Source organism: Pungitius pungitius, chromosome 12 (genome assembly GCF_949316345.1).
Source record: "Pungitius pungitius chromosome 12, fPunPun2.1, whole genome shotgun sequence".
NCBI lineage: Eukaryota > Metazoa > Chordata > Actinopteri > Perciformes > Gasterosteidae > Pungitius > Pungitius pungitius.
Genome location: NC_084911.1, coordinates 4,006,115 through 4,018,419, shown reverse-complemented (window position 1 = coordinate 4,018,419; position 12,305 = coordinate 4,006,115). Strand labels below are relative to the sequence as shown.

The following is a 12,305-nucleotide window of genomic DNA, read 5'->3' as shown; positions in this document are numbered from 1 at the left end:
ACCTCGTGGTTAAATACACGGACTGTCATATTATTTATTTATTTTTGTCATACATTTGAACGTCCTTCTGATATTATCTCCCCCAAAAATTGACTATAGTTCAACCAACCAAAATCAGCAGGGAAATGCACATCAGTATCTACTGATGGAGTAGGAATAAAAAGAGAAGCGCCATCGTAGATCAGAACGCAAACATAACGTTACGTATTATAGCAGCAAACATAGTCAGCTATAACCAAAACCCTGATATTGCTCACTGCAATCTATCATATGCCTTCAGCCAAAAGTATGAATAAGCTACGTATAGATGCTCATCTCGAATGCAGATATTTATTGAAAGAATAATTAATTAGTAAACAGCATTCAGATTGCTTCCGCTTGGTCCGTCGTCCAAAGCATCTGGATAACAGTAGGGGTAAGGCAAATGAGTTGTTGATTTAGAGAAAATATATATTTTACGAATACAAGCAGGCGACCATCAAGGTGTTGTTTTAATATTTCGTTTGTAATGCGGAAATGGGATTTAAATTCAGGCGATGCGATGAGGAGGTAAATATTACGCACAGTGTTGAAAGTGTTTTACCCACAAATCGCTGAAGTGGTACAGTCCACAACACCCGGGTTTCCGCGCGAAAAGACGGCCCGCGCGCCCGAATTGCTTATAGTATCCATCGCGAGGGACGACAGGCGACCAGACCGGAGCCTCGCTGCAGGGACCAACGGCCGGCTTTAAACATTGTTTTAAACGATTTTAACGCGGTTTTAAACCTTTTTATATCTCACTTGTTGAGCTAGCCGTTTGCCATGCCATCCAAGACTTCCGTGTCTCTTCCAGAGGATGTCAGGAAAAGGTCCGTTAACCTGAATGCTAACAATGTCGTTATGTTAATAGCATGCATGCAGCTGGAGGTCTTGGTCAAAAAAGCCTCATTAACGTGTATTAAACCGAATGTTAGCGGCTGCGCTGGACTTTCCCCGGCTGTCACGAGCAGGGCAGCTTCTTCTACCTTCTGCCGTTTATTAGCAACTGCAGCTAGCGTTAGCTTGTTGTCACTTGACAGGGTATACTGATGCTGCATCCAGCGCGCCCCCCCCCCCCCCCCTTAATAACGCTAACCTGTTAGCATCCTAGCCTGTCAATGGATGGAGCAGCGTGGGAGATTTGGCGCCACTCAGGAAGTTTCGTTATCCGACGTTATGTTTCTGCTTGCTCGCTGTCAACACGAGTGTTATTGCCACAGTCGCGTCGTGTACGTTAACGTGCACCTGCGTTGCATTAACGTAGCGTTGTTTTGACTTTGCCAGGCTGCAGGTGCTGGATGAGGATGGCTCTTCAGGCGAGGTGGGTTCAGTGTCTATTCATCCCTCCGTTAATACGCAGGTGCTCACTAATCACTCTCTCTAAAGACCATTGAACATGATTGTGGTTTCCAAGTGTCTTGTTAATCGAAATGGAAGACCAACCCTTTAATTGGTTTTTTACTTATCTCAGGTCTGCACATTGCTTGGTTCATTTACGATTCATTAATTTGAATGATTATCTAGATATGATTAAAAGCCAAAATATCAACTGTTCATTCAATTCCATCAAGATAGTGACTGCTTCATGGATGCCCAGTGGGTTGATAAATTAAGTGGATCTCACACAATCCCTCCCCAAGTGTCCTAAAGTAATCATTTCAACTCTTAAAGGTGAGCGTATTTATAAAAAAGTGTGAACAGCATCAATAAAGCCATGTCATGCGGTTTATTTGGCATTTGTATTTTAGGAAAATGGTGCGTAACACTGAAATCAAGAAATGTAACTTTACTCCCAAAGAAGAGCTGTTTTTTAAAACCATGTTCATAAAGTTGAACTTCTCTGACGCATAATCTGTATAAATGCTGTTCCAGGATCATGTGAAAGAGAAGCTCAAGTTGGTGCAGAACTTCCTGCATGTCGACGCTCAGGACCAGCTGACCAGCCTGGAGGAGAAAATGAAGAGTTCAGAGATGTCAATGGTTAGTGACTCTTAAATAAATCTAAACCATAACTAATCCTCAAATGTCAGCCCGTTATTCCTGTGACTGACGCCATGTACTTTCCTCAGGACGTTTACCTCTCCAAAGTAAAGGCCTTGCTGGGAAAAGAGCTTAATCATGAGAATGGCTCACACGTTGACTGCGTTGAGCACAATGGAAAGACTGTTTTATCTAATGGTTCTCACAAAGACAAGCACAGTGAAGATGTAACCATGGACGCACAGGAGGAGGAGGAGGAGGCTGTCAAGTTGCCAACTGCATCAAAAGGGAAAGGTGGACGAAAGAGCAAAACAAATTCTGACAACACAAGTACGTTTGTTTTTTTTCTTCCATTTGTTATGCAAAGTCTTACTGGATTTAAATGGAAACTGATTTTATGTTGTACAGGAAAAACTAGTGTTTTTTTTCTCTTCATTGCAGAATCTCCGGCCAGTACCAGAGTTACGAGAAACTCTGGGAAACAGCCCACAATCATGTCAATGTTCTCTAAAGTGTGCGTACATGAAATATTGATTTTTATTGCATGTTTCAACTGATTCAACAACGAAAAGTAAATTTACAAGTACATGTAAATCTCTTTTCCAGTCAAAAGCGAAAGTCTGACGACTTGAACGGAGACGCTGCTAATGGAGAAAATGAAGGGAAGAAAAAGGAAGACGATGTAGAGGAGGTGAATCATTACTTTCCAGTGGCGTTTAATCAGAGCTGTGACTGTTGCTTTCTGGTATGTAACCATAGTCTTTTGTTGTAGACTCGCGAGGAGAAACGTCTCAAAGTTGAATCGGATGAAACGTGAGTCGTTTTTTTTTCTCAACATAAGTGGTGTTGATGCAACTCTCACAAGCGAACGCACTAATCCATTTTCTTTGTGCAGTGCTGCTCCAGAAAAATCGGAGAGTGAGATCACCAAACCGGTCTCTGCGGCAAAGGTAATGGCTTGTTGTTGAGCTCCATGACGTAGCTGTAAACGGGGTGTCTGCAGGGCTTTGGAGCCTCGCAACACCTACGCAGGTGTTTTCTCTTAATCCGGCCGATTGGCCCGCTGAAGGCTGAATGCGGGCCGGAGCTTTGATGAGAAGCTTGCTAATCAACCAGATTAGTTGAATACACTTGTGTTTTAAGAGGCATTGAGGGATCTTTAATAACATCTACTTTAAATGTCTAAGTATTGCTAATTTCAAGCAACTATTTGTCAAATTTGGTTGAACTGGTAGAACACTCAGTCTACCACAAAACTAAAGACCCTGAACCTGTTATGAAATACTCATTCTACATTAACACTGTTCATTTAATATTTTACCTCAAGAGAGCAATGTATAATGTACAACTACAAAACCTCAACTATTCTTTGTCAACCCCAGATGTCTATTGCTTACCTAGATCTGCTGCCTCCATCTTGCTTAGGATTTGTCCAAAAATGGTGGTTAATGAATTTCAGTTATATTCTGCCCTTTGAGACTCCACCTGTAAACGGTTGTAGTTTAGCCTGATTCTTACCGAGGCATCCTGTGTAATATTGTTTATTTATTCCAGACACCGCCCCCAAAATGTACAGACTGCAGACAATACCTGGACGATTCCGATCTAAAGTTCTTTCAAGGAGATCCTGATACTGCGGTGAGATTTTTATTCCAAGTCGTCAATGTTTTCCAAAGGATACAGATAATTAAGTGGAGTCTACAATGACAAACATGGATTAAAAAAAATGTAAAACCTTGCGTTCACGGTGGCTATTACAGAGTAGTTGAAATAAGGGTTTTCCACTCATCATTTACAGTTCGCTTCGCCCCCCCGACATTCAGCTTGTAGTAATTGACTTGGAATGTGATCAGGATTTAAAGAGCTGATCTAGACTCACTACAGGATCAGTCTGTCTTGTAGCGTATAGATTTAATCGAGCAGAAGACTGAAACTCTGCTCTGCTCTCAGCTTGATGAACCAGAGATGCTGACGGACGAGCGTCTTTCCCTGTTCGACTCCAACGAGGACGGATTTGAGAGCTACGACGATCTGCCACAGCACAAGATTACGAATTTCAGGTTGGTTGTTTGTTCTGAGACTTCAGCGTGAAGGTGAAACTCGGCACCTGATTACAAACAGCGATTACGGAGGGTTTATTTTTGTAGTGAAGCACTTGAGTCAGCTGTGGTGTGGCCTCTTGTGTCTCGCAGCGTCTACGACAAGCGTGGCCACCTCTGTCCATTCGACTCCGGGCTGATTGAGAAGAATGTGGAGCTCTACTTCAGCTGCGTTGTCAAACCAATCTATGATGACAACCCGTGCTTGGATGGTATGAAATCCCACGTTTCAAGGGAAAGTGATGGTTTAACTGTTCGTCACAATCAAGCTGGCGTTTAAATTGCGTTTTGTGAAATGCTTGTTCAAGGTGGAGTTCCTGCCAAGAAGCTTGGACCCATCAATGCTTGGTGGATTACTGGGTTTGATGGTGGCGAAAAGGCTTTAATTGGTTTCACAACAGGTAGCAAAGTTACCTTAATTATCCAGTTTTTTTTTCCTTCTCTATATGACGTCCTAATGGTTCTCTCTCCATCATGCAGCTTTTGCTGATTACATCCTGATGCAGTCCAGTGAGGAGTACGCACCCATCTTTGCTGTGATGCAGGAGAAGATCTACATGAGCAAGATCGTGGTGGAGTTTCTCCAGAAGAATCCTGATGCTTCTTATGAGGACCTTCTCAACAAGATTGAGGTGAGGACTTGTCAACGAGAACAGAAGACTGGAGAAGAGTTGTGACTTTTATTCAATGTGTTTAAGTAAATGTCAAACGCCTGTGATTAAAGAGAAATCTCACACACACGTTATGTTATGCAAATATACCGTAGCCTTAACAAAAATATTAAATGCCTTGTTTATCCGGTCCTCAGACAACAGTCCCTCCGGCAGGGCTGAACTTTAACTGCTTCACGGAGGACACGCTGCTGCGCCACGCCCAGTTTGTGGTGGAGCAGGTGGAGAGCTACGACGAGGCGGGCGACTCTGACGAGCAGCCCATCATCGTCACTCCCTGCATGAGAGACCTGATCAAGCTGGCAGGAGTCACTCTGGGGAAGAGGTACGGCTGGAAGCGGATTAGGATTCAGTTCCCTAGTTTTTTTTTTAAATATTTATTTGTACTATTTACTTAAGTTTTTCTGACAGAAGCACCTTTGCAAAACGGATGCTTCAGGAAGTTATCCACTTTGTTTTTATATTTCGTTTACCCCTGATGTCTAACATTCCTTTGACATTTCCTAATGCAGCATGCTGCTGTACTGGTAGGTCGGCCTTCTGAATGCATCCTTAGCTTGTATGGTGGCGTGTTTTATTGTGAGAGAAGTTAAGTGGACCAAAAGAGCATTATGGCATAATAAAAAAAAAAAAAGTTATTAATTTGTTGGGCTTTACAATGTGGTTATTTTAGTTTATGCAGGCAAATATTTATCCTTGCTGTTAGGTGCGTGCCCACGAGTCACAACTGATTGTTTGTGTGCAATACATTTAAAATTACTTATCTGTATGGATATGTAACAAAAAAATGATATTTGGTTATGCTCAAATGACAAATTGCTTTACAGTTTAAACGTACTCAGTCCGTACTTGTGACATGTGCCTAAAAGAACTAAAATTATTGCTCAAAGAAATCTGTCAATCTCCAGGTTCTCGCTGCACTTAATCTAAGATAAATATAGTTTTTATTTTTTTACATTTGTGAATTATTGCTGGTTAAAACTTAAGTGCTGCCTGGATTCTGGCCCTAGGTGCCCCAGGCTGGTTCTTAACTGAGTGGAATTGGTAATGCACTTTAGTTTTACACATTTATTTCAGAAAGTTGAGCCATCAGGCATAACGCTGCGTTAGTGTGTTCTGTGCAGACCGGTGTTTGTTTAGCACCTCATTGGCCAGTCGAGTCTGACGGGAACTCTGCATTGAACATCTTCACCGCCTGTGTGGTTTTGCCTGCCTGTTGTGTTGCATGGCCTCCGCATACCATCAGGTGTTTGTTAGGCCAAGTGGACAGTTTCCTCTGAACACAACTTTTGTTCCGTCGACAGGAGAGCAGCCAGAAGACAGGCCATCCGCCACCCAACCAAGATCGAGAAGGACAACAAGGGCCCGACTAAAGCGACCACTACCACGCTGGTGTACCAGATCTTTGATACCTTCTTCTCTGAACAGATTGAGCAGAACGATAAAGACGGTGCTGGGGCCAAAAGGCAGCGCTGTGGTGTCTGTGAGGTGAGGTTTTTCCTTGATTTGTGTAAAGAGCATTGCGATGGTATCTGTTAGACCAAATCTTAATACATAAATGTTCTTACAGGTTTGCCAAGCTCCGGATTGTGGGAAGTGTCCAGCTTGCAAGGACATGATCAAATTTGGGGGAGGTGGCAAAAGCAAGCAGGCCTGTAAGCAGAGAAGGTGAGCGGGTCTTTCTGATCAATTTAATGTGTTGATAACATCCGCAGCCTTGTAATTATACTTCTAGTTCCTCACTCCTGTTGCTTGATATGTAGTTTACACCTGAACCTTGGACAATCCTTTTTTTTTATGTTTACGAAAAGCTGAATGATGCATTAATTTGTTTTAGATGCCCAAACCTCGCAGTAAAGGAGGCTGAAGATGATGAGATTGTTGAAGAGGAAGATGTTCCAGTGGAGAAGCCAAAGAAAGTGTCTCACCCGAAGAGGAAGAAGCAGACCCAGTGCAAACTGTCCTGGATCGGAGAGACCGTTCAGGTGTTGATCCCCCCCCCACCTGGTTGTTCCAATAGTTCAGATGTGAAAATCCGGCCGTGTTTAAATTAGTTTGTCTCCTTCAGACTGAAGGAAAGAAGCGTTACTACCGGAAGGTCTGCGTGAACGACGAGGTGTTGGAGGTGGGCGACTGCGTCTCTGTTTCATCAGAGGACCCATCGCTGCCTCTGTATCTGGCACGGTACGACCTCTTTTAGACTCCTTAAACAAGTCTGCAATGTCGTTGCACAAAACCTAACGGCTTACTCGTTCTTAGGATCGCATCAATGTGGGAGGACAACAATGGCCAGATGTTTCATGCCCACTGGTTCCATCGTGGGACCCAAACTGTGTTGGGAGAATCCTCCGATCCACTGGAGCTCGTCATGGTGGACGAGTGTGAAGACATGCTGCTCAACTACGTGCAGGGAAAAGTCAACGTCATGTACAAGGCCCCGTCCGACAACTGGTTCATGGAGGTAGGCTCCCTCACGGCGGGCTAATCAAGGTTTTGTGAAAACTCTTTTCGTGAGCTCATGGTTCCGTTTGTGTTTTTCAGGGAGGCATGGATTTGGAAATCAAGGTGATTGACGACGACGGGAAGAGTTTCTTTTATCAGTTCTGGTACGACACGGACTGCGCCCGCTTTGAGACGCCTCCCAAGACCTCGGCATCGGAAGACTGCAAGTTCACGTAAGCACCGTGCGCGCACACACACACACACACACACACACACACACACGTGTACTTACTGTGTGGGATTGGCTTTAGTTCACTTTTTTTTCTTTTGCTCTCAGCTTCTGTTTAAGCTGCGTTCGGGCCCAAGAGAGGGAGGAACGGGAAAGGCCTCGTGCATTTGATCCCATAGCAGACCAGGACCATGACTCCAAGGTTCTCTACGCTCTGGCCTGCTTCCAGGGGGAGCAGTTCAAAGTGGGAGACAGTGTCTACATGCATCCAGACGCTTTCAATTTCAGGTGAGTCAAGTGACTCACAGCGTTATGTACAAGAAGAATCTGTGCAGGACTGACTGGTTGTCTCTGTCCTTCAGTGTGAAGCCAGCGAGTCCAGTGAAGCGCTCTCATAGGAAGGAGGACGTGGATGAGGACTTGTACCCGGAATACTACCGGAAGTCCTCGGACTACATCAAGGGGTCAAACCTGGACGCTCCGGAGCCCTTCCGCATCGGGCGCATCAAGGAGATCTTCTGTCAGAAACGCGGCAACGGGAAATGCGACACCTCGGAGGTCAAACTGCGACTCTACAAGTTCTACAGGTGAAAAAAGAAGAAATCACGACCTGCTCATTACTCCGGGTTTGGTGTAGTGTGCAAGTGAATGAGCCAGCTTTGGTTTCCTCCCCTCAGGCCTGAGAACACTCACAAAGGTGTCAAAGCCAGTTACCACGCAGACATCAACCAGCTGTACTGGAGTGACGAAGAGGTCACCGTCAACATGGCGGACTTGCTCGGCCGCTGCCAAGTAGAATATGCGGAAGACCTGAATGAATCGGTCCAGGACTATTCCAGTGGTGGAACTGACCGCTTCTATTTTCTGGAGGTACAGTTCTGATCTGCAGAGTTTCAGATGGGGGGGAGAAATGTGAAAATATACAATAAGAAAACAAAATACTTGACGTGTAATCTTATTGCTGTTTCTCTTTTACAGGCCTATAATGCAAAATCAAAGAGCTTTGAAGATCCTCCAAACCATGCACGCTCTGTTGTGCATAAAGGCAAAGGAAAGGGCAAAGGGAAAGGTGATACACTTATCTTTTCTTTTTGTAACATTAAAATGGTTTTACGCTCACTGAAGTCCTGATCCGATTATCTGTTATTCTCTACCAGGTAAAGGCAAAGGAAAAGCTGCTGCACAGGAACAGCAGGACTCTCAGAGCGACGCACAGACGGTCAAAGTGCCCAAATATCGCGCCCTGGACGTGTTTTCTGGCTGCGGCGGACTCTCCGAAGGCTTCCACCAGGCCGGTGAGTGCTTGTTCTGCGCCACTCGTGGAACCCACTGCTCATGTGCCGATGTTTTGGCGGCAGTTGCTTTTCTTCACCACCACCGCTGCTGCTGTCCTCTTCAGGTATGACTGAGACTCTGTGGGCCATAGAGATGTGGGAGCCGGCAGCACAGGCCTTCAGGCTCAACAACCCCGGTACCACGGTGTTCACGGAGGACTGCAACGTGCTGCTCAAGCTGGTCATGTCGGGAGAGAAGACCAACTCTCTGGGCCAGAAGCTGCCTCAGAAGGGCGACGTGGAGATGCTGTGCGGAGGGCCGCCTTGCCAAGGCTTCAGCGGCATGAACCGCTTCAACTCTCGCACCTACTCAAAGTTCAAGAACTCCCTGGTGGTCTCTTATCTCAGGTCGGTGACAGGCAGACTGACCCAGGTTTCCTGCAGTGTGGAACACAAGGGGCACATTTAAAATGCTGGTTCCTCTGTTCCTCAGTTACTGTGACTACTACAGACCAAAGTTCTTCCTGCTGGAGAACGTGAGGAACTTTGTCTCCTTCAAAAGCTCGATGGTCCTGAAGCTGACTCTTCGCTGTCTGGTGCGCATGGGCTACCAGTGCACCTTCGGGGTCCTTCAGGTGGGTGTGGAATGAAAATCCCTTGTTTTAAATGGTGACGTAGAACCAACCACATGACATTCCACCAGATGGTGACAGAATTGGATAAAAGGAAAGTGACTTGAGTGTGTAGTTCAATCTCAATTCTTTAATCAAAGCTATTCAGACCCCAGTTTAGGAACCACTGCCTTGTTAAAGCCCTTTAGTGCGGAACAACGTTTAGATTCCTCACTGGTTATTTATGAAAAACTAGTACGTCCTTTTTTTCCACTACTGAGCCACTAACGTGCTCGATGCCTCAGGCCGGTCAGTACGGCGTCGCCCAGACGCGCCGCAGGGCCATCATCCTGGCTGCTGCTCCCGGGGAGAAGCTGCCCCGCTACCCCGAGCCTCTGCACGTGTTCGCTCCCAGAGCGTGTTCCCTCAGCGTGGTGGTGGACGAGAAGAGACACGTCAGCAATGTCACACGGTAAGGGGGACCTTCAGGGAACTCGCAGGCGCTCGTCTAATGGATCCTAACAGTTTATTTTAATGAACGGTTTGTCTTCCACAGAGGTAACGGCGGGATCTACAGAACCATCACGGTCAGAGACACCATGTCTGACCTGCCAGAGATTCGCAATGGTGCCGCTGGGCTGGAGATCTCCTACAACGGAGAGCCTCAGTCTTGGTTCCAGAGGCAGATCAGAGGGACCCAGTACCAGCCCATCCTCAGGGATCACATCTGCAAGGTGATCGCTCGAAGCAAACACCATGTCATGGGGCGCACTGGTTTTCCTCAGAATCAAACGCCACTGTTGTGATTTTTGTAAATTAGAAGCCAGAAGTTTTTAATGTATGGCTATCAAATCACTAGTTTCATTTAACAAGTTTAAAATCCCTCTGATTACCAGATTTTTATTTTCACTTTGCAACGAGGCAAGTGTAAACCTGCTGACTCATTTCTGTTTTTTGTGACTATTTGTCTTGGTAGTGATGTTAAGACAGTTACTCCTTCTGGGATCGATGGGTGAGCGCTACATTTCTCAGACCTCTTTTGTCTCCTCAGGACATGAGCGCGCTGGTTGAAGGCCGCATGCGTCACATCCCGTTGGCCCCCGGCTCCGACTGGAGGGATCTGCCCAACCTGGAGGTTCGGCTCAAAGATGGCTCCATGACCAAGAAACTGCGCTACTCTCACGCGGATAAGAAGAACGGGCGCAGCAGCACCGGCGCGCTCAGAGGGGTTTGCACCTGTTCAGGAGGTACGTGGCTCCATCTCTGCTCCTCCTTCCTGCTTCAGGTGCAGCTCTGATAACATATTTTTTTTTTTTTTAAAGGTACTCCGTGCGACCCCGCTGACCGGCAGTTCGGCACCCTGATCCCGTGGTGTCTCCCCCACACCGGGAACCGCCACAACCACTGGGCCGGCCTCTACGGCAGGCTGGAGTGGGACGGCTTCTTCAGCACGACCGTCACCAACCCGGAGCCCATGGGCAAGCAGGTACTTGAGCTCCTTGTCGACCACCCCCAGGAGGCGGACGACTTGCTTTGGTCACGTTTTTAACGAACACTGCTCTCCCTGCGATGACGAGACTCCTTCAAGGCTTGTAAGTGATGTTTGTTCCGTTGTGATTTCAGGGTCGTGTTCTGCACCCCGAGCAGCACAGAGTGGTCAGCGTGAGGGAGTGTGCTCGCTCTCAGGGATTCCCCGACACGTACCGCTTCTTTGGAAACATCCTGGACAAACACAGACAGGTAAAATGGGCCTTCGGCGAGATGCATTGCAAAATGATCAAATTTAAAAAGTGTGGTTTGCGTGTAGTATTTGTAACATCCAGACATTGGTTCTGACCCCTTCAACCGTCGCCCTGTGCGACGGCTTCTTGGTGTTCCTGCAGGTCGGCAACGCGGTGCCGCCTCCGCTCTCCAGAGCCATCGGCCTGGAGCTGAAGAAGTGTGTCCTGGAGAGGATGAAGGAGGAACAAGCATCAGGTGAGGAGTCGTCCGACTCGACTTCCCTGATTGACGCTCGACGCTGAATTCTCACAGATTTCTCCTTTCTCAGACGCTGTCAAACAAGAGAAGATGGAGGGCTCTGACTAGTTCCCCTGCAGCAAGAATCGGTTCCAATATTTCTGTCAACTGACTGGTCTTTAACGGTGTCACTCTATGACGTTCAATGTTTTTGTTTTAACTGCTTTTAATCATGTGGAACAAATTGTATGTAGTTTTTATATGTAATATTTCAAATAAAGCTCTTATGAAACTGAAATACTTGAATTTCTTGCATTAGCAGACATTAAATGTATTTTAAAGCTAAGAATCTAATGCAAAAAGCTTAAATCTTGATATCAGCAAGGGCTATAATCAAGCAATAAGGTCTCGGCGCGTCGGGCCTAACGCCCTCGAACTGTTGCATTATTGGACGATAAAGTACTGCCTCAAGTACCTTATTGCTTTTATAGCACTTAACAGAAATTGTAAATAGCTGCCGCCACCGAACATCAGTCTAGAGGAAAAAAATAGTCCCTGTAAACAGCATTTGGTCCCACACCATCTGATTCACATCGCTGATGACGTCCACCTTAATGGTCCGGTTGCAAAAGCTTTCATTGCCTGAAAACTGGGAATTCTTGGCTATCGCCACAGAGCTAAAAGCTCACCTGTTTGAGTGCGCAGTGATGGCACGCTAGTCAATGTTAACTGCAACTGTACATTATCGCACCCCTCTCCACCAATGAGAAGGCTGGATTTCATCAACCCGTATTAAAGTTTATATCCACATTGTAAGAAGGCACTGCGGGCCAGTTAAAGCTGCTGTGACTGTAAAAGGTAGCAGTGTATAATGGTTTGAGAGGATCAGCTGTGAAGTATGCTGCTTCATTCGGTAGCATTGAGTATTTTGGGGGGATAGTAGCTAGCCAGCGATTGAGTAAAAAGGGCCCGAAGTGCAATGGTCAGAACTTTAAGGCCATAGACAAATGTGCAGTTTC

At 46.1% G+C, this 12,305-nt stretch overlaps 1 protein-coding gene across 2 annotated transcripts; it reads left to right on the top strand.

Annotated features, from left to right (window-relative positions):
* Positions 1-650: 650 nt before the first annotated feature.
* dnmt1 (DNA (cytosine-5-)-methyltransferase 1) lies at positions 651-11,578 on the top strand. 2 transcript variants are annotated; one of them, XM_037475909.2, is made up of 35 exons: positions 651-851; positions 1,306-1,342; positions 1,894-2,001; positions 2,091-2,331; positions 2,443-2,515; positions 2,608-2,692; positions 2,774-2,814; positions 2,897-2,951; positions 3,556-3,639; positions 3,952-4,061; positions 4,194-4,312; positions 4,409-4,501; positions 4,581-4,732; positions 4,909-5,096; positions 5,284-5,298; positions 6,076-6,259; positions 6,342-6,439; positions 6,609-6,756; positions 6,840-6,955; positions 7,031-7,232; positions 7,313-7,446; positions 7,551-7,730; positions 7,805-8,029; positions 8,120-8,312; positions 8,421-8,511; positions 8,600-8,737; positions 8,842-9,124; positions 9,210-9,351; positions 9,633-9,799; positions 9,884-10,061; positions 10,379-10,574; positions 10,650-10,813; positions 10,951-11,067; positions 11,211-11,304; positions 11,378-11,578. In XM_037475909.2, exons 1-35 carry the CDS (start codon positions 805-807, stop codon positions 11,413-11,415), a joined length of 4,536 nt encoding a protein of 1,511 aa, XP_037331806.2. In that variant the 5' UTR covers positions 651-804; the 3' UTR covers positions 11,416-11,578. The 2 variants fall into 2 exon arrangements, with proteins under 2 accessions (XP_037331806.2, XP_037331807.2); XM_037475910.2 differs by lacking the exon at positions 5,284-5,298 and having other exon boundaries at positions 652-851.
* The last annotated feature ends 727 nt before the right edge of the window (positions 11,579-12,305 follow it).